The 27,574-nt window shown below is 33.1% G+C and overlaps 1 protein-coding gene and 1 pseudogene across 1 annotated transcript; one reads left to right on the forward strand and one right to left on the reverse strand.

Moving 5' to 3' along the window:
• The first annotated feature begins 4,006 nt into the window (after positions 1-4,006).
• On the forward strand, positions 4,007-8,230 carry LOC149549797 (caffeoylshikimate esterase-like; annotated as a pseudogene).
• A 9,350-nt stretch (positions 8,231-17,580) lies between these two features.
• LOC149549798 (RING-H2 finger protein ATL64-like) lies at positions 17,581-18,030 on the reverse strand. Its single transcript, XM_089794377.1, has one exon. The coding sequence runs from the start codon at positions 18,028-18,030 to the stop codon at positions 17,581-17,583; it is 450 nt and encodes a 149-aa protein (XP_089650503.1).
• Positions 18,031-27,574: the final 9,544 nt, after the last annotated feature.

Genomic DNA, 27,574 nt, shown 5'->3' on the forward strand with positions numbered 1-27,574 from the left:
TGAGATTTCTTGTGATCTTGAGGTGACTAGGGTGTGTGTGTGTGTGTGTGTGTGTTCCATGTTGCTAGTCTTGTGATGTGAAGTGATGTTTCCTATCATATTCAATGTGGAACATTGATAAGATGTATAAGGGACTAGATTCCAGAGAACATACCATTCTTATTATCACTTTCGTATAATTCTTCTATATGTTATTATTTATGAAATGATCAAGTACCTTAGCCTAAACATGATTTTGAATATTGATTACATTGCATGGGATAAAATGCATTAATTATATGTAATTGATGTGAGTTTTGATACTTGACTAGTATGCCAAGCATTGCATGGATATTTGACAAATATGCCAATCTCTTAATGATAATGAGCTATAATTTATGCATTATTGGTGTTCTTGATAGAATGGTTCACTCTTCCTTCTTCTTATATGATTGTTTATGATATTTTTCATGATGAAAGGCCTAGTACCTTTGTTTTCTATTAAATTTTTCAATAGTAGAAGTAAGGTTGTAGTGGTTAACTCTATATATCTTCATTAGAAACATAAAACTCATACTTGAAATATTATCATTTATCAAGATTTTTTTATGTTATGATTGTCAAATATTTTAATGCCTCATAATATCTTGTTCGTTTACTTTATGTTCATGCATGATACAAGGGAATGATGTTGATTATGGTTATCAAGAAAGGGTAGCTTTTGAAAATTGATGTGGTACAAGGTAGGAGAATCCCCAAAGGAGATGTCCCAGCCCCCAGCAAATAGCCACACAATGGAAACAAAACAATAAAGCAACATTATTGCAAGATCTGATAGCAAACAACTTCTTTACTCATAAAATAACTATTTACATGTAATATGTGTGGTTGTAAGGCCTTCCAGGTTAGGGCCAAATACAATAGAAATTAGTTTTGCGAGATCCCTCAAGATCCAACTCAAATCCTAGATAGTCTAGATCCACACTTTGGTAGAAACCTCCAAGGAAGATCTAAACTTGTGCTCACAAGACCACCAAGCAATCTCCTAGTTTCCCAAGCCTCAGCTACTAGCTCTACTCACAAACTCGCAACAACTCCACCACAATCCTGTTGTAAACTACCTCACATTCGACACTCTATCCACATACTCAAAAAAAAGCTCGCTCTTTAACTACTCTTCAAACTCACTCCTCTAAATGAATGAATGCTTAGAGACTCCATAAGACCCCTTATACGCAACTAAGCCACAAGTCAGCCTAGTAATTACAAACTAAAATAAATCCCTTATATTAAATATATATGAAGCCAAAGTTTAGCTACAATACAAATTAAATACCCCTACACAAATTCAAAGCCAAGGTTAGCTCACAAACAACTTGGCACCAATAGAAATCAAGACCAAGCCGAGTGCCAGAGAAACCAAGTCGAGCATAAGCAAAACCACAAGCAATGTCGAGCTCCCAAAGCATGTTGAACTCCATAGTGTATGTTGAGCACCATTCAAAGATTGAGCTACTTGGCCAACACTAAACCCAAAAGTGACTGAGCACCACTCCTTCTTTGACCAAGTACCAGTCTAAGCACCCTCTAAAGAAACTATTGAGCCTCCTCCCATGAACTCCAAAGTAGTCACAAACCCAAGCTGCTCCTACATTAGACTCCCCAGGTAAATAGAAAAGTATGTCCAACACTTTGATGCCCAAAGAAAGATCATCAATCATCTTCATCTTCACCAAAGGCTTCCACTCTAATAGGGACAAGAAAACCAATATGCACATCATCCAGATTTCCATCAGTTTGTCAAATACCCGAATCTCAACCATCCAATCAGCATGCTCACTCTCAAGAACAAACATAACATAATACTTCACCAACATCAATAACTAGTGAATCCACACCAACAACAACAAGCTCCACATCAACAAAAATATGTAGATCTCCATCGATAATAGATCACATCTAATCTAATGTCTTCTTAATCCTTCTTGATTAGATGTCTCTTTGATATATCTTCTTCCTCTCCTCTTTTCTGCTCTAACTAATTCTGCAATGTTGTTTCACTTCATAACTTCTAAGCCACTATGAATGCTCAGTTTGTGCATGCAAACTTCTCTTTCTACTCCTTTAATTCCTTACACACTCACTCATAGAGAATATAGGGTTTGTCCTCCTTATGGAGAATTAGGTGAATTAGGGTTAGGTATTAGTCTACGGCTAAGATTTATCCATTTTGTCACTTAATCCTTCCCATTTTTTGATTGGCTACATGTCATTGCATAGGGAATCCAACTTGACATTTTTCAGTCGGCTCAAAACTAGTTTACATAGTTGTTTGTGCCTTTACAAACAAATATGTCAAGACTATCTTTCTCAGCATCTGAAGTCTCTAATGCTAGACATACACTAATATTTATATTGTGACTCAGCACCTATCTTGCTTGACATCCATTGTTCACTTGGCTCCTATGCCATTTCATGTATAATATTTGCTCGGCACTTGAGTGACTCAACACATAAGTGGCTCGACACTCACTATGACTTGGCATGGTCAAATATATACATGTTGTGCTTAGCATGTACTACTAGTTCAGCATGAACAAAGTAAACAATTTAACTGTGTTGACACTCATTTGTCAAAACCAATCTAGGATCAATAGGAATTTGATTACTCAAAGTAAGTATGCAAAGAAGTTAATCCTTATGTTTAATATACAAGATTGTAAAGAAACATGTACTCCATTTGAAAGAAAATTTGAGTTCTCTTGTGATAGTGACACTTCAAAGGTCAATGAGACATTGTATTGGCAAATGGTGGGAAGTCTAACCTACTATACCACTACAAGATGTGATATTTCATATTTTGTCAGGATACTTAGCCAATTCGAGGCTAATCATCTTGAGGTTCATTGGGATGTATAAAATAGAGTACTTTGATACTTGCAAGGCAACATATCTTTTGACATTGAATATATTAACCATTTGAATGTTGGGTTGACAAGTTATTATAATTTTGATTGGGTAGGAGATCTAGGTAAATGTAAATCAACAACTAGTTATGCATTCAATACAGGATCAGGGTTTATCTCTTGGAGAAGAAAGAAGAAACCAACTAGTTTTCTTTCATCTAGTGAAGCTAAGTACAAAGCATTATGCAGTGCTACCTTTAACCAATTTGGAAAGGATAATTCTTGAAGATATGGGCAAAAGTAAGAAAGGCCTGCTTTGATAAAGAGTAACAATCAAAGTACAATCAAACTTGCAAGAAATCCTATTTATCATGCAAGATAAAAGTATATTGAGACACATCACCATTTTGTAAGAAAGAAAATTCATTCTCAAGAGACCAAGCCGAACTATTGTAATACCAACAAAAATGTAGGTAATTTACTTATTAAGTCGTTTCAAAAGATAAAGTTTGTAAAATTTAGAGAGATGATAGGGGTAAAAAAACAAGGTTATTCCATAAGGGGGAGTGTTACAGTAATGAATAACTAGTTATACTTTTGACAACTCAAATTTGAATTTTTGGTAGCAAGAGTCTAGTTTAACTATAGCTACATGTCATAGAGTTCTAGTTTGAAGAAATGACTAAGGATAGACATGTCTCTTAGATATAGTTAGTTGTCTATAGTAGTCCACTTATTTATTACTTGTGTTGTGTTGTTAAACTCTTAATAGTTTTCTTTCAATCTCCTTTGCAATACTTTATGAATGTAAGTTGTTTAGTCAATTGTATAAATAGGCTACATAATTATTAAAAATTGATGATTACTAAAAAATTATCTAATATTTTTGAAATATTTTATTTGAAAGCTTACATGTTTCCTTAAATATTACCATTTCTAATTATTTTTTCCTCATTTCTCCATTCATCAAGAGGATTCTCATTTTTAGATTTGAATAAAATTAATTTGAGAGGAATCTCTTTATTCTAACTAAAAAAATTATTACTAAAACTTTTACCAATGGCTAGGATTCAGGGACTATTATGATGGTTAGGAGGAAATCAAAGTTAAACATTGACGTCATGAAAACCATCATGGGCCTAAGTACTAAAGGTATGCATTTTTATCATAATAAGAAAATCCCTTATATGTCTGATAAAGAAGATGGGGAGAGGGCCCTAAACCGAAAAAACTATTTCAGTAAGAAAGCACTAACCAGTTAGGCCATTATAGCCAAGCAGTGGGCTAACATTGCATAAACTAGCCATTCATCCAATACCTTCAACAAAATTTATCAAAAACTAGAAAAGAAACACAATCAATTTCCACAATACAAACAAATATGTTATTATTCAAGGAGAACATAGAGCCAAACCTTATAAGAAAATCTCTTAAACTATACTTAAAGAAAATATATGTCTTGAAATTTTCAACCAACAAAGATCATTACCATAATAGTTCAGACATAATTGTAAAAAAAATTTGATAGTTTTTACAAGAAAAAATGTCTCTAAACCTAGAGATAACTCAAACTAACAACTATAACATAGCAACAGAGCTTTCAAGCATTCTTGATGGCATTTCAATCTTTCTTCAATCTATAGAGCTTATACTACTAGTTGGTGATGTCATTCCTTCCCCGGTTGTCCTCCTTGTTTCCCACATCTTCTTCCTTGGCCTTTTTCATCATTCTCTTGCTAGTCACAACAACAAGAACTAATCTTTTTGAGATCTCATCTTGAATTTTGCAAAGGGTAGAAGCCATGACTCCCATCTCAATTTTAGTTATTGCATCCTTATACATTTTGTCAAGGGAGTCAATCCTACTTTTCATATTGTTTAACTATCAAATTAAATTGGATTTCATCTCCTTTCAGGGCAAAGCAAATTGTGGAGGGCAAGTGTCTCCTTTACTTTTGAGTATGGGTCTTCTATATCTTTACACTTGGAAGCTTCATGCCATCCTTTTAACTATTCCTCCTTAAGGACTAGTTTGCATCACTTAATGGTTAGTACTAGTCTCATACAATTTGATTCTCAATTTTATCATCATATGATTTAGACAAATTTCTATTTTGATGTGAACAGTTGAAAAGTAGATTAGTTGCCATGGTGCCTACGCCTATAAAGTTTCTCAATTCTCCACATTTTTTGTTTGAGTTATTTTAATTCAATTTAGAAGCTCTGTTGCCATGCTAATTACTAGGCATTGAAGGTTGTTGAACCTATTTAGATTCTATCTCACACTCTTCTTGGTATAATACAAGGCAAGACACCATTCATTGCCTTGCACCTAAGGTATCTAGAACAATTTGATTTAAGAGGATATTTCTTCAATGTGTGTGTGTGTAAGCTAGTTTGATTTGTTCTCAACTTATTTGGTTTTCGCAATTATGTATGGTACTTGAAAACATCACTTTCTAAGGATTAGAGATTGGTGCTAGAGAAGAGAATGATCTTTGTATATGTAAAAATAAAATCACAATTTACATTGCATTGTAATCGCACATTCATGGTATTACAAAATTGTGCATGATGAGATCTATAAATTGATAGTAATGAAACAAGGCTTTGAAGGTGGTTGTAAGAGAGCTAAATAGAGAATTTCATAAATGTTAAGAGTGACAGTAAGTTCTAAAAAAGAGGAACACAAAAGGATTAGAGAAATAAGTAAAGGAACAATGATACTTATTTGTTATTTTCATTACAAGTATCTTGTTGCTAGTAGTCAGTTAGGAAAAATGTCTCTACTTAGTTACACAATTAGTTTCTAGAAATGTAAATTTCTTCTTTGAATTCAATATCATGGATTTTGAAGAGTCTTCCACTTTTATATTATCTTGTTGTTGATAGATAAATTTTAGGTCATCAATCATTCTTATAAATACTAAATGTTACAAGAAAACAAAGAATCATGAATATGATGACTTCATGAAGAATATTGTGTAGGTCAAAACAAGAAATTGATGTATAAGTCAATATCATAATTTTGGTTCAAAAATTTGGGGTGATTATCCTTGTGGTACTATTGTAATTGTATGGAAGTTGATGCAATGTGTAGACAAGTTTTTCAAGTTTCTTATTTTTGTAAATTTTAAATTTTAAAAAATTGAATAAACATTATCCTCTCAATTTATCTAAATGTACAAGGAAACACATGTATGCATATGTTGCTAGGATTGTACTTTCTTTATATCATTTTCTTCTTAAATTAATCAAGATTTTGAATTTTGTTTTTGCTATAGAAAGAGCTATGGTATTATTGTTGTATTTTAAATGAGAAATATAAGAAGCTTGGGGCAATCTAAGCAAAGTCTAAGGTTGTTAAAGGCTATGTGGAAGATGGATCCAATATCATGATCATCGTAGGATTTGAAGAGAAAATGAACAAAATTATGTGGTTGTGGTAGAGCATATGCTCAACTATTAGTATCCATGTCTTTTATTTTATTATTATGTCTGTGTGTTTCTCTATTTTTGTGGGCATTAATGCCTTTCTTTGGATGTCTCATTTGAATAAAAAACATACACTTCTTTATAAACATTTTTTTACATTCTCTTGATGTAATTTCTATGGCAGGGAACCTAGTTCTATTATTTTGTGCATCACTTTTGACTTAGTTTATTTGAAATGCATAGTTTAAAATCGGTTTTCATAAATGCCCACTGTCGGATTATTATGTATTAAAAATATTGATCTGTATGATTTATTGTAATTTATTATAAGCATCCATGAGTACAAGATGCTTTAGCTCCTTCTAAGAGTTGACATGCTATCACTTTATTTCTCCTTAATAAGGAATGCAAATCATTAGCTATAGAAGTTTCTTTTATAGGCTTCGGTGTCCTTTGTAGGGAATACTTATTTAATCATTTGGTATTACAGGAAATGGTGGTAGTGATGGGCTACATGAATATGTACCATCACTAGATCAAGTTGTTGAAAGCACAATATGCATAAAAAAGCACCTATATTTTTAAAAAATATAGAAAGATATTATTATAATCATGCAATAATATATTACACCACCTTATCCTAAAGGAAATATTTCTACAAAATGTAAGATCAGAGAACCCAAGAGTGTCAGGATTTTTATTTAGCCACTCAATAGGAGGGGCAATTATCTTGAAGGTAGTATTCTTTCATTCTTGATTTAATGGTTCCAAATTATTAAGATCCTGCTTGGAGAATTCCTTGACTGATGTGATTTTGATAAATAAGTTGGATTTACTAATTCTAGTTTTCAATCTTGAAGTAATTAAACAAATTACTTTTTTTACCTCTTGTCATTTATTTACTATGAATATGATTATTAAATGCTTCTAGCACCTACTCACCTTGACTTTCATATAATACATGTTTGAAGGAAACATTAGATCCTAATGTCAAGAAAATGGTATGAGGAATTGTCACAACTTCTCCAGCACTGCATGTGTGGACTGCACATCCAATTTTTGTGGTAAGACACTGAATTTTGAACTAGATTTGTTTTTAAGAGCATCTGCCCTATATTACACTATTCAAAGATGATTTAAGAAGTATGGAACTCATAACTGAGTACTATGATGTTAGGGGCATCTATCAACATAAGCTGGAGGATCAATACATTAATCTTAGCACTTATACATAAATTGATTTCTTTAAAAAATAATTAAGAATTTTTTTATAAGAAAAATAGGTTTTACAGGGATCCTGAAACCCAAAAGTTGTTACATATCATAGGGCTAACATTAAAATAATAATAATAATTAAGAAGCTGCTAATATGAAAAAATAAAAATAAAAGGTTTAAACTAGCTTTAAGACGGAGCAAATTTGAACAAGATAAATTAGTAATTTTTTTAATCTTATATTTAGATAAAAATGAATTTGATAAATGTATACTTGAATTATGGTAGGCAATTGCACCATTATTTTCAGTTGTTTTACCAAGATATTAGTTGAGCGGAGCAAATAAGAGAGGATCAGCTATATCTCATGATCTGGAAGAACTTATTGCTAAGTATTCTGATCCACTAGTATACACTGGACCAATTAGAGTGTGAATAGGCTATGAAGTACTTCAAATTAGCTCATTTTTGCAACAGAACATGAAAAGAGTAATTCTTCCCATTTTAGTCCTCCATGGAACTGCGAACATCGTGATAGATCCTACTGCATCTCAGGATTTATATGATCAAGTAGCTTCAAGTCATAAAACAATAAAGCTTTACGAAGGACATTTTCATGATTTATTATTTGAACATGAGCGAGATGAGGTTGTCAGTGACATCCTTGATTAGATGGACAATAAATTGGAGTCTTAATGTGGTCCATGTTTGTCTCTTTGCCCCTACCCATTTCAAGAAAATGTAATAAAATATCTTGTTATTAAAAAAAATAGTCTTTTTATGACCTTGTCATGTAAAATAAACATTTTATTAGTGGTGTTTATGTGATGAAGAACTTAGAGCCAGCAGGCCACCAATAGTTGATGTTTTCACCTTGAGACTGACAACTTCAATAACGATTGAGTCATGTTAATTCTTTATTGTCTGGAAAAGATGTGTGTTTTTATGATCTTGATAGTTTTCATTAGCTTGTGAAGTTTTGCTCTTTTATAGGTCGAGTATTCTGTAAAATATGCAATAATGCACTCATGACCGAACAAAATAAATTTGCTAAAATACATGAGGTGGTTTGAAATTTGCTAAAACAAGGTTTGTCTAAATCTCTAGCAATAATTATCAATTAATTTTGTGAAGAATTTTAGATTATTTAATGTCCTCAATTATTCAATAAATATCCTTGATTCTTCTTACTTTTAATAGGAAAATTGGAAAACGCAAGCCTACTGCCAGAGATGACAGATCTACTAAAAAGCAAGATAAGAAAAAGATAGCCAAGTACTCGAACAAGCCAAAGAGGCTTGCTAATGCCTTTTTTGTTTACATGTATGTAAGATTATAATTTGTCGAGTTTATGATATGCTATACTAATTATTTTTAGGTACTAGATAATAGTTATTTGAGTTATTCAAATATCTTATCTCATTATTCAAGTCACGAGAGTGCTAGCTTTCTATCTGTTTGATCTTTCAATCAATAGTAATTTTCAAGTGAACTGTAATGAACAATATCAATATTTCTAACTGTAGATGTCTTTGGTAAGTAAAAAACATATGTATTTAGGGTTGAAAGGAAATGCATTGAATGGCCTAGTAGAGGAAAAAATAATTTGATGTTTACAAATTGTTGTACTTTTTAATTTCCCATTAATATTGTCATGCATGTTTTAAATTTTTTTATTAAATATACTAATCACTCAAAAAATGTTCTTGATGAAAGGGAGGATTTCAGGAAGACTTACAAGGATAATCACCCCAATGTGAACTCTATATATAATTTTATGAGGAGGGCATTTTAATGTTAGTTGGGACTCGTTCTTTTGAAGAAGTTTTTCATGGTGAAAAAGAATTTAGACTGTGGTAGTATGGGAAAATAATATCATTATTTTTTTACTGCATCATTTGGACTTCATTGGTAGCATTCACCTGATATTAGTTGGGCATATATGGTTTAGGAAAGTTTCATTTAGTCTTGTTCCAAGTTTTGTTGATGTAATCCATATAAGTTATTTCCATGCTTTTCCAAAAGGAAAGAGTTAAGGTTCTTTTAGGGCCATTTGTAGTGCTTGAGGAAAATAATTAGGAAGCATCTATGAATAGGAAGAAAGTGCTTTATTGTAAATCCTTTTAATGAACTTCTTAAATTTTGGCATGATAAATTATTATCATTGTAATGCACCTTTATCAACAAGATGAGCTCTTATTGCAATCAAGTGAAAGCCTACAACCTATGATCATAATAGTCCCATGAAGACACATGTCTTGCAGATACGTCAGCCCAATGAAGACACCTAACTTATGGATGTAGTGATCCAATGAGAGTTTTAATTTTGGCGATTGTCACAACAATGATTCCATTTATGTTGAAACCTTGTTGTCATGGAAGATCTTCATGTGCATCCTTGTGGTGGTTGATTCTTTCAAGGGCCTCCCTAAGAATATCAAAGTGATGCCCCTAATGGTTTGTGGATTCAGACTTTTCTCTTAACGATTCATCTGTGGTTTGTGATGGTGCCAATAGCTCTACTCTATCTGACCAAGCTTGCATAATAGAAGCTCCCCTACTCGCTTGCACAAACATCCTAAATGCTAGATGCAAGCTCTACCCTTAGCATTACTTTCCAAATCACTCCAATGACACATTGGAACAACAACCACTGTCAAACCACACTCTAGAATTTGTGCCAATGGAGTGAGAAAAAAAAGAATCTTTAGGGAGTTGCGCATAGAAAATAGGTTGTTGCTCCATTTTGCTCTTGTAGATTTTATGTCATTGATTTCATTTGGAATCTAGTACTGTATTCATCCTTTGCTCATTCTTGGAAATAGCTCCATTCGATGGCCACAGGGAGCTTCTGATAACAAAAGCTCCCTTGTCACTAGTGATAAGTAGCCCAACTGCTAGACAATGGCTCGCCCTTCAGATTGCTTTCCAGCCAACCACAACAACATGTTGGAACAACAACCTCTACCAAACCATTCCACAAATTGTGCCAATGAAGTTGCATAGAGATGACTTTGGGGAGCCCTTACATAGAAATCATGATGCTTTATGACCCTTCAATAGAAAGGATGCTAATGCCAATATTTGAAATTCAAGAAACTTGTCTTTCTTGAACACTAACACTGATTCTATTGGAGAGTCGCTAGGAGCTTTCATTATCAAATCTCCCATTACCAAATGAGATCTCAGAAATTATGGTGGAACATTTTCGACGAACCTTGAATACTTTGGAAGGGTCAAATAGAGAGGCTCAATCCTAGATGCTTAAAGTGATCCTAAAATTGATTTCAGTTGAGGAAAACAAAGTATTAAATAGTCCTATCACATTAGAAGAAGTTAAAACAGTTGTTTTAACATGAATCCTGATAAATCACCTGGTCTTGATGGTTTTTAGGCCTTTTTTTATCAGAAATGTTGGGACATTATAGGGAATGAGCTTTGGAAGGAAATAGAAGCCTCTAGAAAGGGAGGATCTTTCTTATCTAAGATAAATTACACCTTTATGACCTTGATTCCCAAGAAATTTGAACTTGAGGATCCAGGTGACTTTAGACCTATTGCACTTTGTAAAACCATTTACAAAATCTTTTATAAGATTCTTCCAAATAGATTAAAATTAATACTTCCAAAGATCATCTCCGAGGAAAAAACAAGTTTCATTCCAGGTAGATCTATTATGGACGGCATTCTTATAATCTAGAAAACTATTCACTCAACCCAAAATAACAAAGAGGCGTGCATGTTTATGAAATTGGACATCCAAAAAGCCTATGATATGATAGACTGACATTTTCTTTGTAAAACCCTTGAAGCATTTGGTTTCTCCCAGCAATGGATTAATCTCATTTTCCAATGTATCTCCTCTACAAAGATATCAATTTTGGTTAATGGATCTCTTAAAGGTTTTTTTGACATCTTGAGGGGAATCAGACAAGGTGACTTGTTATCCCTATTCCTCTTCATAATTATGGTAGAAGCATTTGGAAGATCAATAAATAGGGCCTACAATGAACAAAAAATTAAAGGTATAACAGTGACTAGGAATATCCCCAACATAATGCATCAGTAGTATGTGAATGACACTATTCTACCAAGTAAAATCTTAGTAAAGGAAGCAAAGGCTTTAAATTCCATTATAGAAAGGTACATGACGACATCTAGTCAAATAGTGAATAATTTAAAATAAAAAATATATTTTATTAACACGGATCCTGAGATGGAAAAACAAATATGTTTTATAATGGGTTACAAAAAAGGTTCTTTCCCTTGAAAATATCTAGGCATAGAATTAGAAAAGGGAGTTAAGTCTGGCAAGGTATGGAACAACATAGTGGATAAACTGTGAGCCAAGATTAGTGGTTGGAAAGACAAGTGGCTCATGAAAGCAAGCAAGAGTACCAAGATAAGAGCAGTTTTGATAGCCATCCCCATGTATTCACTGTCTTGCCTCCCTCTCCCCAAACACTTCAATCACAAGTTAGAATCTAAACTCACAGATTTCCTATGGAACGATTGCGAGGAATCCAAAAAACTAGCCCTCATTAAATGGGATAATATTTGCAAACCCAAAGAATGTGGAGGATTAGGAATTAAGAATTTACAATGGCAAAACAAAGCGTTAGGAGCCAAATTAGTATGGTGCTTGTACACTGAAAGGGATCATAAATGGGCAAAGATCATGTATAATAAATATTTGAAAGTAGACGATCCATCCTCAATATTTTGGATGAAGAGTCTACCCAAAACATCAAAAAGCTAGAACTTTATGGTCAAATGTTCCCATCTCGTGGGCAGATACCTAACTTGGGATACAAGAAAAGGGGATGAAGCCCTTTTTTGGAAGATTCTTGGGATGGGCACCCCACTTTAGATAGTAATCCAATCTTAGAAACTCTTAGAGAAAAGTTAACCAATCTGTGGGGCAATAAAGTGAGCAACTACAAAACCAAAATCATTGTAGATGGACAACCAAGATGGATTTGGAAATCTCTGAGAGAGTTAGGGCTTGATTCAATCACCATAAAGGAATACAAAAATTTAATTGTAAAAAGGAAGGTTAAGCAACTTGATTGGAACGACAAGTTTGTCTAGGCAGCATCAAACAATGGTAAGTATAGTGTTAAAAATGGATATAAAGTACTAATCAATTCCAAGAGATGGGAGGAGGTGGAAATCCCACTCAATCTCTATTGGGATCCTACATGTCTGCCAAAGGCAGGATTCTAACAACTGATAGATTACATAGAATAGGTATTGAAGGTCCCTCGTGATGTGTCCTTTGTAAGAAGGACAGTGAAGATACTGATAATCTATTGTATAGATGCTTGTATGCTCAAACATGTTGGGAGTGGCTCAGACAAAAGTTAGGTTGGTCTTCTCCATTCCCTAAATCTTTATCTAACCTACTTAAAGGATGGCCCACTTATATAAGCAAGGGCATCTATTACAAGTTATGGAATATTAGTCCATCCATCCTTATGTGGGAAGTCTGGAAGGAAAGGAATAGATGATTTTTTTGTGAGGCTAGGATGGAGGTAGAAGAGTTACTTTTATAGATAGAAGCAAGCTTAATCTAAGCAACTAATGCATACCTTAGGAGAGCTTGAATTGAAGAAGGTTCCTTCTCAAATTGGGATAGTGATATAAAGAAAGTTTGGACCAAATTGATCAATCCTCCTTGCATCTACTCGAAGAAAAGCAAGGAGGCTTTGGAAAAGTGCAAGTGGTCTCCTCCCCCAAAGGATTGGGTTAAGCTTGATTTTGATGAAGTGGCTAGAGGAAATCCTAGGGTAGCACATATTGGATGCATCATCAATGACCATACAAGCTGGTGGATTGCTAAAAAAACCCAGTCCATTAGACCTATATCTAACAACTTAGTAGAGTTTGAAGGATTGGAAGTAGACCTACAACTCTGTCTTATGGTTGGAGCACCCAAAGTCTTTGTCAAAGGCGATTCACAGATTGTATTAAATGCAATCGGGAATAAAGTTACTCCAAACTAGATCCTCAACTTGAGGGTAGAAGAAGGCTTAAACCTATTGAATAAATTTGAAGATATTAGGATTGAACACATCTTTCGAGAAGGGAACCAAAAAGTAAACTTCTTGGCAAATAGAGGAGTAGATGGTGAAAGTATATCAATGATTAGAAATTTGGTCTAATCTTCAATTCACATATTTGGTTCAAATGGGTTGAAGATTATAATCATATCTTGTTGCTATTTTTTTAGATTTAATTAAGATATCTTACAAGTTGTAACTAAGATTGGGTTCATGTTAAGGGGACCCCTCAATCATTTAGTCATTGGGTTCGATAACCCCTTAGGGACTTTAAAGTGGATTCTCAAAGGGGATTCATTCTTATACTAAGGTATGTTATTTAGCCTAGGTCTTTAGGCCAATAGTGATTCCATTCAGTATTAGGCAAATTTAAGGCTAGATGTCCTATTCATTATGAATTATAGCCTGTCTTGGTCATCAATAGGTGATGAAAAATAAAGCCTTTGATGGCACAGATCTCTCGAGGAACTTCTAGAGGTTTTGGCTCCTAATTATATCATTTAATCCAAGTACTTTCAAGAATTTTAGCCACAGGTGAAAATGCAAACAATATTTGTGTCTACCATACAACAGATGCTTGAACTATGGCTTTTAAGGGTAATGTAAAACCTGAACGATGGAATAGAATCCCCAGGGTTTTTGATGGTATGACTTGAATTGTAGTAAGTAGGGCAACAAGAGAAGGAATCTTCAAGTATGAGTATACTTGGTGGACAAATAGTGATGTCATTGGCACCTTCATCGGTTGCATGACTAAAGCAGGAATCAATAAATGGCCTATGATTAGGTTATGCTTCAACATTTTTGATTCCACCTAGTGTTTAGGTGTAATGGGATTGGATGAAAATTTTTGTGTGCCTCTTCCCAAAGAGTATATGGACCATCCACCGGGGAGTCTAATAGTGGCGAACATTCCCAGGAGACCGGCCCTAATCATAAGAGATAGGTATGCCTTTGACATGGCCTAGCCTAAAATGGAAGTTTGTTTCCATTTTCTTTTAGGCTGGAGAAAAATCTCTGTCAAGGTTGATACTACATGGCTAGGCAACTATCTAAATCTTCATAAGGCCTACATTCAACTTGAAGTGAGATTTGACAACTTAGACATGCTGGACTTTGTCACCCCCAATGTAGAAAAGACCAGCAAAGAGAAATCCTCATTCGAATTTCCACCAAATTTGCAAGCTGAAAATCCAAGCAATGTAGTGGAAGTAATTATGATATACTGGAAGAAGAAAGAGGATATGAAGAGGTGTTGGGATCAAGAATTTTGGTAGCTTGGTGCATTTTTGACATTTGGGGACATACAACTTTGTTTTCTTCTAAAATATGGCGCCAAAGGCGATTTTTCCACTACAAGTTATAGTCCTTGGTATTAGTCTCTTTATTCTAATAATTAGATATTGTTAGGTTAACTAGGGTTTAGCAATCATCATAGTAATAGTATTTACTAGTCTAGGTCTTTAGTGTCAGGTAGTTTTTTTTTTTTTCTAGTTATGATAAATGGTGGTGTATATTGGGATGCAAGTTATACAGTTCAAAAAACACATATACATTCAAGTTTTATCTATGGTTAAGGACACCTTTGTGTACTCTTTCTATTTTATGTAACTAATTTTGAAACCTAATTTAGTTATGTCATAAGGTATGCAATGTGGTATGGTTTTTATGGAAATGATTAATCTGTTGTTGGAAACCAAGGTTAATTTTACATCTAACATGATATCCTCATTCAAATCTGGAAGGGCTTCATATATGCTTATGTCTCCACAAGATTTGATGGCTAAGACTTAGAATCTATGTCAGTCAAACACCAAATTTTGAGGACTCAAGTCAGATGTAGAGCTAAGATGGGTTGTATATAGAGGAGTAGGATCTCACTCAGGTTGTGTTGTTGGTTATGAATATCTCGATTGAATTTATTTTTAAGTAGTGCCTCTATATGGTAGAGTGTAGTTTTGATATGATATGGATATATGCATTACTTCATATAGAAATGTAGGAGACATTCTATAATAAAGTAGCAAGGAAAATATGGATCGGGATGACCTATTGGAAGATAGTATTTTGAGTGTTCTTTCTGGTTCCTACTTCTGTATTTTTATTTTTCTCTTCTATTAATCTATGACCATTCATACTATTTGAGTTATTTAATGAGGTTTGAAATATATGTTTAATCAATTTATTAGATCATCTCTTCTTAGATTTCAATATCTCTTGGGCTTTCGATGGTTGTTTTTGGCTAGCTCTTTGTTTTTAGGTCTCCCAGCAAGATTGACTGGGCTTGAACTGAGACACTCTATCAATCCTATGACTGAGGTTGAAGATTTTTGGTCTATGGTGTTTGAGTTTAAAGATAAGATTTGATGTTAAGAAATAAATTTGAAGATGTTATTCATGTATGCTGCTTTGGTCGAGAGCATCTAATGTAGCTCTTTGTTTTCTGACAGAGTGTGATTTTACATTCTTATTCTGTTTAATATGTTAGTACCTCAGGTTTTTCTTTGTATATTCAAAAATTGGTATGAGATTTAAGAGTTCGTAAAGTAAAGACTAGAATGCTAAAATTATCGGTTGGAGCTCTTTATTTCTTGGTAGAATATGAGTTACTATATTCATTGCGATCAGTAAGATTAGCCCATTGGGTTTCTATTAGAATAGACTTTATGATTAGTATCCATTTTAAATTCTATTTTGTAGGTATTGTTAAGGAATAATTAATCACAATATTGCTTTTTAATCTGTTAGTAGAGGTATAATGATATTTATAAAATTAGCAGATATAATACATTTAATATAGGAAAAAAAAATCTTTGGTGACTTTCCAAGGTTTCCTTTAATTAGTTTAGACGTCTATTATTTTCACTAACCATGATGAATGCAAGTCTAGAAGGAGGGATGAGTGCTTTGTTCAGATTGGGAGGAATATTTGCGTAAAGGCAAGACTTGACTCTATTCATAGTAGACACTTGTGCTTCTGACAAGGGTATTATTAAGATGCAATTAAATATGATGTAATTTGACTGGGGTATGCCCCTTTTAAGATGTAATTAAATAAGATGTTATTAAACATGATGTAATTCTGACTAGGGTATGCCCCTTTTAAGATGTAATAATAAAGGATGTTTGTCCTGAGCTAGACTGGAGGTTTTCTTCTCCGTTCTTTCCTAACAGTGCCTATTTGAACGAAGAAATTTTGTTGTAGTTTATTTATTTGAATTAATAAAAATAATCAAGACTTTCACCGTTTACCAATAATAATAAAAATTAAGTATTTTAAATTGTGATAGTTTACTATTTTACATATAGAAAGAGTTAATATAGTACTAGATATATGTTAATATTAAAAAATATTTTCAAAGTATATATTAATATTTTTAAATATTTTAAATTATCATATTTTAGTATTTTGTATATTATAAGTTTAGTATAAAAAATAGTTTAGAATGTTTATTAGTTATATATTATAATATATTATTTAATTATCATCATTTATTCTAAATTTATAGAATTAATTATTATATGTAAATAGTTTATATATATATATATATATTTATATAGTTTTATGAAATAAAATATATATATTAATATAGTTTTATGAAATATAATTATATATTTTAATAAAAACTTACCATTTATAAATTGTATACGAATTTTTTTATTTTGCATTATTGTTTTAATAAAAAAATATGAAATATGGAGAATCTTAGAAAAATGAATTGAATCAATCAAATTTAAATATTTAATTTTTATATTATTAAAAATCATAAATAAATTGAAATATGTAAATTACCTTCAAATAATGATTGGTGCATATTGATTGAGTTAATTGATTTATCCATTGAAATGAATGCAATAGTACATACAATAAATCCCTTTAGAATTCAAGCCTTTTGTAACTCTATATTGCTATGATTTTAAAAATAATAATGTATCTCATCATTGAAATAATTTAACAAAGCTGCTCTCTTCCTTATCAATCTTTCATTCTTTTATATCAATGATGATATCCTCTTCTATTTCAGCCTCCACATTCCTTCTGCATAGAGGGCAAGTAAATTGAAAATCAAACCACTTGTCAATGCAATTCACATGAAAACTATGGTTGCATTTTCGCAATCTTCTTCCTTCTTCATTCTGCTCAAACTTAGAGCAGCAAATTACACAAATGGGCTGCTCTTTATCATCCTTGAATTTTTCTTCTTCATACAGAAAAACAGGCAGATTGTCTAAGGCTTTTCTTTTCAAGCCATTGTCATTTGCAAATGAGATTGTTCTAATCCTTGATATTGTTCCCCTTCCATACCTGTATACTTTGCAATAGTAGATAATGAGATGGACTATCATATACATCACACTTATTCCTTCTATAAACAGTGCAAAGAATAGCAATTTATTATCCATTGCTTTATCAGGAGGACTGCCTGACGCCATGACTACAACTCTATGCATGCCACCAATAAAAATTATGAAGCCTATATTAGCTTTAGGAGGATTAAATGGTTGCACTACAGGTAAGGCATAATGCTATTTGTTCTATAATTAGTTTAAAACTAGAATATTATGGATCTGTGACATAATTATTCTTCAGATTTCTGATCTACTAATTTCTGAAGAGACAAAATAGGATCTCTCTCGCCAAAGAAAATTACAGAAATATCTGCAAGAGAAAATTAACAAATAATTGCTACCTGAAATAATCTGAAAAATAAAATAAGTTTTATTTAAATTCTAAAATCGTACCGTAGCAAGCAGATATGAGCATTGTGGATTATATCAATTACGTGAATCCACCGGCTGTTCATAAGTACAAAGTAAGACAAATCATTTTTGTTTGCATTTTTTCCTTTTATATTATTTTCAAATATAAGCTTGGGTATAATAGGATTTATTTTCTGATTCAGCATGACAATGGAGACACCATATTGTGTGTAAGATTTGCTGCTCAAATTTCCCTTCTCCGTGGAATACAGTTATATGGCTACGACAAGGTAAATGGCAAGTTTTTAATGACTTGATCAGTTTGACTCCCATAAATTCTTTGTAGAAAGGAACCTCCTTTCATGTTATTACAAGATAGTAATTTGTGATGTCTTTTAAAATTATATTGGTTGATTTATAATTATGTTCAGAGAAAATTTATATGTTGGTCGATTTATAGTTATCTTCGGAGAAAATTTACATGTATAGGAATGATAGTTATATATGTGTATATACGTGTATGTTTTCCATAATATTTGGAATTATACTCTGTGATTTTTATTAGGAAGAGGAGAGAAAAAATGAATAAAATGATGTTAGTACGAGATACTAGTAAACATATATAATGTTCTATAGATTGTGAAAGAATCATGTCATTGTATATATAATTGAGTTCAGACTCCTTTTCATTCAATGATGACCATCACAATTTCTGAGATCTTTCAAGATATATATATTGGTCAATCTATTAAGTTATGTTCAAATTTTCTTTGTAATTTTAAATAATTTATTTAAAATTTAATCTTTTTTTTGTAATTTTAAAATTGAGGTGCAAATTCATTGAAGAAAACTTGAATGTGACTAATTTTTGTAATCTTAAATTGAGGTGCAAATTCATTGAAGAAGATTTGAGTGTGGTGTGGGTAATTTTTGTAATCTGAAATTGAGGTGCAAATTCATTGAAGAAGACTTGAGTGTGGGTAATTTTTGTAATCTGAAATTGAGGTGTAAATTCATTGAAGGAAACTTCAGTGTGGGTAATTTTTTGTGGCCTCTATTCATTGCATGATTTGATGATACCAATAAACTCGGCTTGACATTGAGTTATATAAAGCATTGTGCATGCACATTTGTATAAATGAAAGCACATGAATTTCTAGTTGAATTAAAGGATTAGTGTCTAAATATATTCTTTGATAAGTTTAGATATGGGTAGAACGGTTGGAGAAGTTCTTAGGCTTACTTTTATGTTATTAATGATTGATATTTTTCTTATTATTGCATGCCATTTTAAAAAAATATTGAAGTCACTAAATTAATTTAAATGAATAATATTTGATTCAATATAGTTGAAAATATATCAAATATATGTGTTGAAATTGAAATTGAGAAAAAGGTTACTTATAAAATGAGGATTTTATCTGAAAATCTATCGTAAATTCAAGATAATTGAGATTTAAGATTAGATAATTGATCATAGAACTAAGAAATTTCAACTTAATAATTTGAATGTATGTTGTTTTAATGTTGTTTTGATCTTATTGTTGATTCATTTTTTAACTTCTGCTTTTGACCTATAGCCCCATTATAAAACCCAAAGATGATATCACCACCATTTCTTTTATTTATTTTTCTTCTTTCTAAAATAATAATCTCTTTCCATATAGAAATAATTTTTAAGAAGCCAGAAAAATTTCTTCCCCAAATGTTTACTTCTATAATAATATTTCAACTTCAGAAAAATATATAAACTATTTATGATGATTGATCTTTGAAGTTTGAAATCAAATATTAAAAAACGACGTCATTTTCTCCGTGATAAAAATGGCCATAAAATTTGGATATCAAGTTACAATTAGTTAATAGGATTTTACTTAAGGCCTTTCTAGAATTTTACTTGTAACCTTTTAAGCTCAAAAAAAATCGAACGGTAAAATATTTGTCTCACTTTATGAAAAACCTATGCTTTTCATATTGAAAAATAATTTCAATTTGTAGACGCAAATGGGCAGAAAATGTATTGCCTGAAAAAATGAAAACTTATTAAAATGGGCTAGAAATTTTGCGTTCTTTTTATTACTCAAGGTGACATATTTCTTGTTCCCCGGGCAACTACAAACTATCTCAAACCAAGCGCAGATTTGAGTAGGAATTGGAATTCAAAATTTTCAAAAAAATTCTTAATTCATTGTTTAGGTTTGTGAAATGGGAATTGGAATTCGAGAAAATATGGATTCAGTATCTTCATTTGACCCCAAAATAAGAATTTCCTCTCCCTTCAAAATATTTGTTATTTGAAATTCTCATTTTAATTCCCATTTGTTGAAATTGAGGATTTCAACTAAAGTGAAAGTTAATTGGGTTTGATATTTGAATGTCCATTTGGGGGCACCTATTTTTAAAATTTAATTGAGTTGTAACTGAGAGAGAGGTTTTTCAAGAAATGACACCCTTTGCATCTACTTCGAGCACCCTTTGAATGTCATTTTTCAAAAATTAGCAAGTGCTTCTTGAAGAAATTAGAAAGATTATTGTAGAAATTCGCAAGAATACAATTTTTTTTAATTGGGGAAATTTTTTTGGCTAGTGTTGCACCTGCTCATATGTTTGGATTAAATAAAATAACTAGTACCGCTCATATCTAATTTCTTTCATCTTTCTTTTAACTTTTTTTTTGAATTTTTATTTTGCAATAGACATCAACATTTTTGACATGTGTGGAGTTGGAAACACCATGAAGAGGTCATTGAGAAAATTAAAGATATGAATTGTCTTTCTCATTGTAACTTTTATATTCACTTTTTGAACCATATATTCATATTTTGAACCAAACAGGCTTGGAATAACAAAGTTTGAATATCAAATATTTTTGTGAACCAAACAGTCCCAAAATAAATTCCAGAAACTGTAATTTAGATTTCAAGTTCCGGAATCTTAAATCAAAGATTTTAAATTCTAATTCTTACACCATATTCTAGCAACCAAAAGAGCCCTAATAATAGAATTGATAGAGTTTGCACAAAATTATGAGAATTAAAAAAAAAAGGAGTGCATTTACAAATAGATTTAAATTTTAATCCATATTAATCTTGTTGATATTTTAATTAGTGAAGTTCTATTTCAATTAGTAAGTTTTATGAAATGGATAATGATGATATTAATTACTATTCATATAAATTATCAAAATTTAATTAAACTATAAAAAAATTAATTATGTTCTTAATATTAAATTTCATTGTGAATTAATTATTCATGTTTAATTATACCATTTAAATTTAATACAATTATTTAGATGATTGTTGATAAATGAATTTTTGAAAATCTTTGTAAAAAAGTATGCTTATATTAAAATAGAATTAAAATTATTAATCTAATTCTAATATAATTTTCTTTTATGTAAATTAAAAAATTGATAAGACAATATATTTAATGTCTAATGTTAAAAAATAATATAAAATTATGAGTTAAATTTTAAAAATTAAATAAGAAGAATGATAATTATATTTTGAAAATTAGAAAAATGAAACATTTTGATATATTATTATTAAACGAATGATAAAGATTTTTTAGGTGAAATTAAATAGTTTTGTAATAATAGTGAGTTAAGTTTAGTTCAATGCTTACAACACCAACTAAATAATGCATATTAGGACAATCATCAAGTTTTATTTTATTTTACAAAATCTGATGTTAGAATGAGAGTTAGATTATAGATTCTATTGTATAAAATATTAGATTAAAATGGGAATTCAATTGATTTTACCTATTTTCATGCAAAAATCATCTTTTGCACAATAAGATATAATTTTTTATTAATAATTTATATTTTTTTTATTTAAAATTTTTTAATTTTAAGTTACAATAAAATAAAATATTTAAGTATAGTGTTTTTAATTAAGATAAACAAATTTTGAAGGGTGCCTGAAACCCTATACAAGTCTAAAGATTTTCAATAAGTTCAGATACAAAGATACATTAAACAAAGGCAGAATTGGTCACCCCCCGAACATAGGTAATCAAGGTGACAAAAAGCCTATCACAAACCAAAAGTAAAGATCTAGCAACGCGGTAGAGCCAGATATATCACAATTTGCCCTTTGATTTAGAGCCTCCCTTGCACGATCAAAGGTTCATTTCTAAAGGAGGAGCAGATGGTCTAGTGTTCTTTCTTTTTACCGTAGTCCAACCATCCTCCACCTTAGCTGCCTCAGCAATCCAATCCTCAAAAGAAATTGAATAATGAAGCCCAGGGGAATCTGAAACACCAACAATCTTCCTAGAAGAACCCGTTGCCAACTGGCCCCCCACAAAACCAGGAGGAAGGATAGGGGTTGGGGCAAGAGAGGGTAAAGGGTCCTAGCCCCCAATAGGACCAGGAGGAACATCCAGTACTAGGACAGGAGAAGGAACAGGAACCTCCTCTAACATCAACACCGAAAGATCAACAGCGGAGGAGACATCCGCAGATACAACTGTTGAATCCAGAGGAGCATCACTGGACTTAACCACCTTATAGTGTTCAGAAGAGGCCCCTAACCACCAGGACGGTGGTCGCTTGGATTTAGTCTTTACAGATATTTAAGTATAGTGTTACAAACATTATATTTAGATTATAAAGTTGTTTAAGCTGACCTACATGTATTCAATAATCAAGATCTAATAATTGGTTATAGATGTAAGAAGTATATTAAATTCCTAGAAGCTTAAGTTTAGCTTTAGGCTCTTCATTAGAGTGACTATTATTTTAATATGAATATTGAAACATGATAAAATGATTGTTTTTAGTATTTATTTTGTTTTATAATGTGTATATAAATAATTTTTAAATTATAAAATGATCAAAAATATTTTTCAAGATTACAAGAGATAGTTATATTTAAATATTAAATAATTTTTTATTAGAAAAATTTATTTTATTTTTAATTATTAAGTGTGATTTTCAACTATACCAATCATAGTCATGAAATCAATTCTATACTATACCAATAATTTACACACTAAAATTAGATATTCATTATAGTTATAATATACTATTACACTGAGCTTTAAAATATGTTATTATTATTAATTAAAATTATATCAAATACTATTATTATATAATTATAAATTATACTTCTAACTAACTAGTGGCAAGGGTGAGTGAGTAGCTGAGTTGGTGTGAAGGCGAGTCGTGAGGCGTAGTGTTAGGCTAATGATCTCGGTGCTATGCATCAACTCCGGTTCGAGTCACACTAGGTTTACCACAAACCCTTTTGGTTCTATCAATTCTAGAGCAAATGTCAAAATAACACAGCCTTCGAAGATATTAGCTTTGATCAAGTGTGTTTGATTTAGGAGTTTCTGATGGAGTCTCTGAGAAGCATTGGCTGCAGGCTGGGCTAGGGTTTTTCCCTAGCTTGTTCTTGGTGTTTGATCTTTACTATTTTTCTATTCTGTTTGGATTGTTAGCTGCTGGACATAATTTGCGTTGGTGTTTTTAGAGATCTTCTGCAGTCAAATTTGGATAGGGGGTTTTATTGTTTGCATGGCAGGGCCTGCGATTTCTTCTCCGTTGGTGAGAACAGATGGTTCTTCTCCAACTATGCATGCAATGCAATCTGAATTGTTTTATTCAGGGGAGAGCTCCAAGCTGAAAAAAGTTAATGGTTGTCTTCCGCGTAGCCATGATCGCCCTGTTCTGGTTATTCCTCCAACGGCTGTAATGGAGGACATTGATTATTGGACCAAGCATGCTTTGATATGCAAATTTCTTGGAATTTGAATTTCCCTATCCGCTCTTGAGGCATGGATCCGTCGCTCATGGCAGGTGGAAGGCGATATGGAGATTATGTTGGCAGGGAATAGTTATTTTTTTGTTGTATTCTCTTGCATGTCTGATCGTGATCGTGTTTTTGAAGGAGGCCCTTATTTCTACAACAATGTGGGGTTATTTGTCAAACCTTGGCATTCAGGTTTTAATTCTGCTGAGGATCTCCCTTCAACAGTGCCAGTTTGGGTTCGCTTGCCTCATCTTCCCTTGGAATTTTGGTGTGAAGACATCCTTCGACAAATTGCTGCTTTGTTGGGGAAGCCAGCTGCGATCGCACATCAAACCCTCGATAAAAAGGTTATTTCTTTTGCTAGAATTTGTGTTGAAATTAATTTGAATAACCCATTACCAGATTCTTTGGAAATTTGTCTGGGGGATTCTTCTTGGGTGCAGCAGTTAGATTATGAATCCCTCCCTTTCCGTTGCCGGATTTGTCATGAGTATGGTCATTTACTGCAGTAGTGCCCCTGTAACTCGAGTTTCAAATGAGTGGATCGGTCTACAGCTGGAAATGTTGGTGGTTTGGCAGATACTACAGGGAAAGGACAATCTCAAATGGTTAATACTACCAAGGGGATGAATCCACAAGATGCTACAGGTAAGGGTAAGACTCCAATGTAGGATAAGGATGGATTTACCGCTGTTCATCCTCGAGCTAAGGGACGTGGTCAAAAGAGGCCTTTGAAAGAAAGATTATCATATTCAGGTTTTAACCGTTTTGAGGTGCTGGATAGTATGGTTCTAGAGGAGGGTATTCATCCTCCTATCTCTTCTGATCCAGCTTGCCCAGATGAGAGATCTGTTCCTAATGATGCTTGTGGAGCATCTCAAGTTGTAGTATATCAGAATTGTGAGGTTCCTGTAGCTCCTATGACAGCAGCTCTGGTGAATCTTGCAGTGTTGGAAGATGATGATGTTGTTTTGACTGACTTGGTTAAGGATGTGCTACCATCAGGTAAGGGCAAGGGATCTCCTCTCCCCTTGGAGTTGTTGCCTCGACCCTTTAAGCTGGCTTCTTCTTCTCCCCCTCTAAGGAGTGGGTGCAAAACAGACCAAGATAAGATTAAACTCACAGGAGATATATTGATTGAGTCTGGTTTAGTGAAACCTTTGGATTCTCATTTTCCCAAATCTACACAATGATGATTATTCTCTCATGGAATGTAAGGGGGTTGAATAGCATCCCTAGAAAAAAGGCTATTCATAACTTGGTGGTTGATCATAGTCCTGATGTTTTTTGTATCCAAGAGACTAAGCTCTCTGTGGAGTCTATGGTCCAACATGCCTCTAGTATTTGGTCTCATGGCCAAAGCCAGTGTGTTGGGGCAATAGGCAGTGTTGGTGGTTTAGCTATATTTTGGGATCCTCAAAAAATTTCTCCTCTTGGCTGGATGTCTTCTCGCTCAGCTCTCTCTATGGTAGCTTCTACTCTAGACTCAGGAGAGGTAATCATGGTTACTAATGTGTATGCACCTCTTGATCTTGTGGGAAAGGAGGAACTTTGGGAACATATTCAATATGTTAGAAATTGTCATCCTTATCATCCTTGGGTGTTAGCAGGGGACTTCAATTCAGTTTTAAGTCTGGAAGAGAAGCATGGTGGTTTGGCTAGATTGGGGCCTTCTTCTACTCTTCTTCGGCAACACATATCTCTTTTGCATCTCTCTGATGTTAAGCCTTCTAATGGCCTCTATACTTTGAATAATCACAGGACTGGTGTTGCTGCTATCTCAAAACGCCTGGATAGATTTCTTGTTTCTTGCTTCTACGTTAGTGGCACCCTTACTATCTCTTCAGAAATCCTTGATTGGAGGGGTTCAGATCATTGGCCAATCAAATTTTCCACTATAGGGGCTTATGTTCCGAAGCATCCTCCTTTTAAGTTCCAGTTGATGTGGCTTCGTGACTCCTCTCTTCATGATTTTGGTTTTTGTTGGTGGAAAGATGGTGCCCCTGCATATGGTACTGCAATGTTCTCATTTTCTAAAAGGCTTCAATATGTTAAAAGGCAGCTCAAGATATGGAATAGGAAATGCTTTGGGAATCTTCACTTTATGAAGAGGCTTGCTCAAGAAAATCTTGATGTCATCACAAGGGAGATTAGAGATCGAGGTTTCTCGGAGGACCTTGGCCAGGCTGAATCCCTTGCTTCTAGAGCTCTAGAAGAATAGGAACTTCGAGAGGAAATTTTTTGGAAGCAAAAGGCTCAAGTTGATTGGCTCCAGGAAGGTGATCTAAACACTTCCTTTTTCCATAAAACAGTGTAATCTCGCCGAAATCAGAGTACTATCTCTTCTTTGGTTAATTCTCAAGGTATCCAACTGAATTCCTTGCTAGCTTTGTTCCAGGAGGCTATTTCGTACTTCTCTACCCTCTTCTCTGAGGACTCTCCTCCTGCTGATAATGAAGAAAATATTATTTTGTCCTGTATTCCTTCCCTTATCACTCAGGAAATGAATGATTGTCTCATGCGTCCTATCTCTTTGGAAGAGCTGGAGGCGGTGGTCTTTGGCATGCCCAAGGGGAAGGCTCCTGGTCCTGATGGTTTTCCAGTTGAATTCTTTTAGGAATTTTGGGACATCATTAATCATGATTTGTTGGAGGTGGTTAAAGAATCCTATGCTAGCAAGCAGATGCTTCGAGCTTTGAACTCTACATTCTTGACTCTTATTCCTAAGAGAGAGGGTGCTAATAAATTGGAGTTTTTTAGACCAATTGCCTTATGTAATGTGGTCTACAAAGTTATTACTAAGCTGATTGCTGAGAGACTGAAAAGGTGGCTTCCCATTATTATCTCAGAAGAACAAGGTGGTTTTGTTGCTGGAAGACAAATTTTGGATGGGGTGGTTATTGCTACTGAGGCTATTCACTCTATGGCTACTTCAAGGGAGAGAGCCATGTTTGTTAAGCTGGATATGGCTAAGGCCTATGATAGAGTTAAATGGAGCTTCCTAAGGAGTATTCTTCTTTCTTTTGGATTTAGCTCTGACTAGGTGAGTTGGATTATGAGTTGTGTTACTTCTGCCTCTTTTTCTATTCTTATTAATGGTCAACCTTCATAACTATTTGGCGCTTCTAGAGGCCTCCACCAGGGTGACCCTCTCTCCCCATATCTATTCATCATCATGGCTGAAGGCTTGGGTAGATTCATTAAGCATCAGGTGTCCCAGAATTCTATTCAAGGTTGGCGGTGGGGTAATGGCTTACCTTCTCTTTCCCATCTTCAATTTGTTGATGATTCTGCTCTTGCCGGTCTTGCTAGGATCAAGGAAGCTGAAGCCTTTCGACATGCTTTGGATGTTTATTTGGCAGTTCCAGGCCAAAAAGTTAATGAGCACAAATCTTTCATTTACTTTTTTAACACTCCTGTTTCTATTCAGCATAGGATTGTTGGTATCCTACGGTTTCAGATAGGTTCACTTCCTTTGACTTATCTTGGCATTCCTATTGTTGTTTCCAGGCAGCCAC

The sequence above is a fragment of the Cupressus sempervirens genome, chromosome 7, assembly GCF_028749045.1.
Source record: "Cupressus sempervirens isolate cs-2001-9-10 chromosome 7, ASM2874904v1, whole genome shotgun sequence".
Classification (NCBI taxonomy): domain Eukaryota; kingdom Viridiplantae; phylum Streptophyta; class Pinopsida; order Cupressales; family Cupressaceae; genus Cupressus; species Cupressus sempervirens.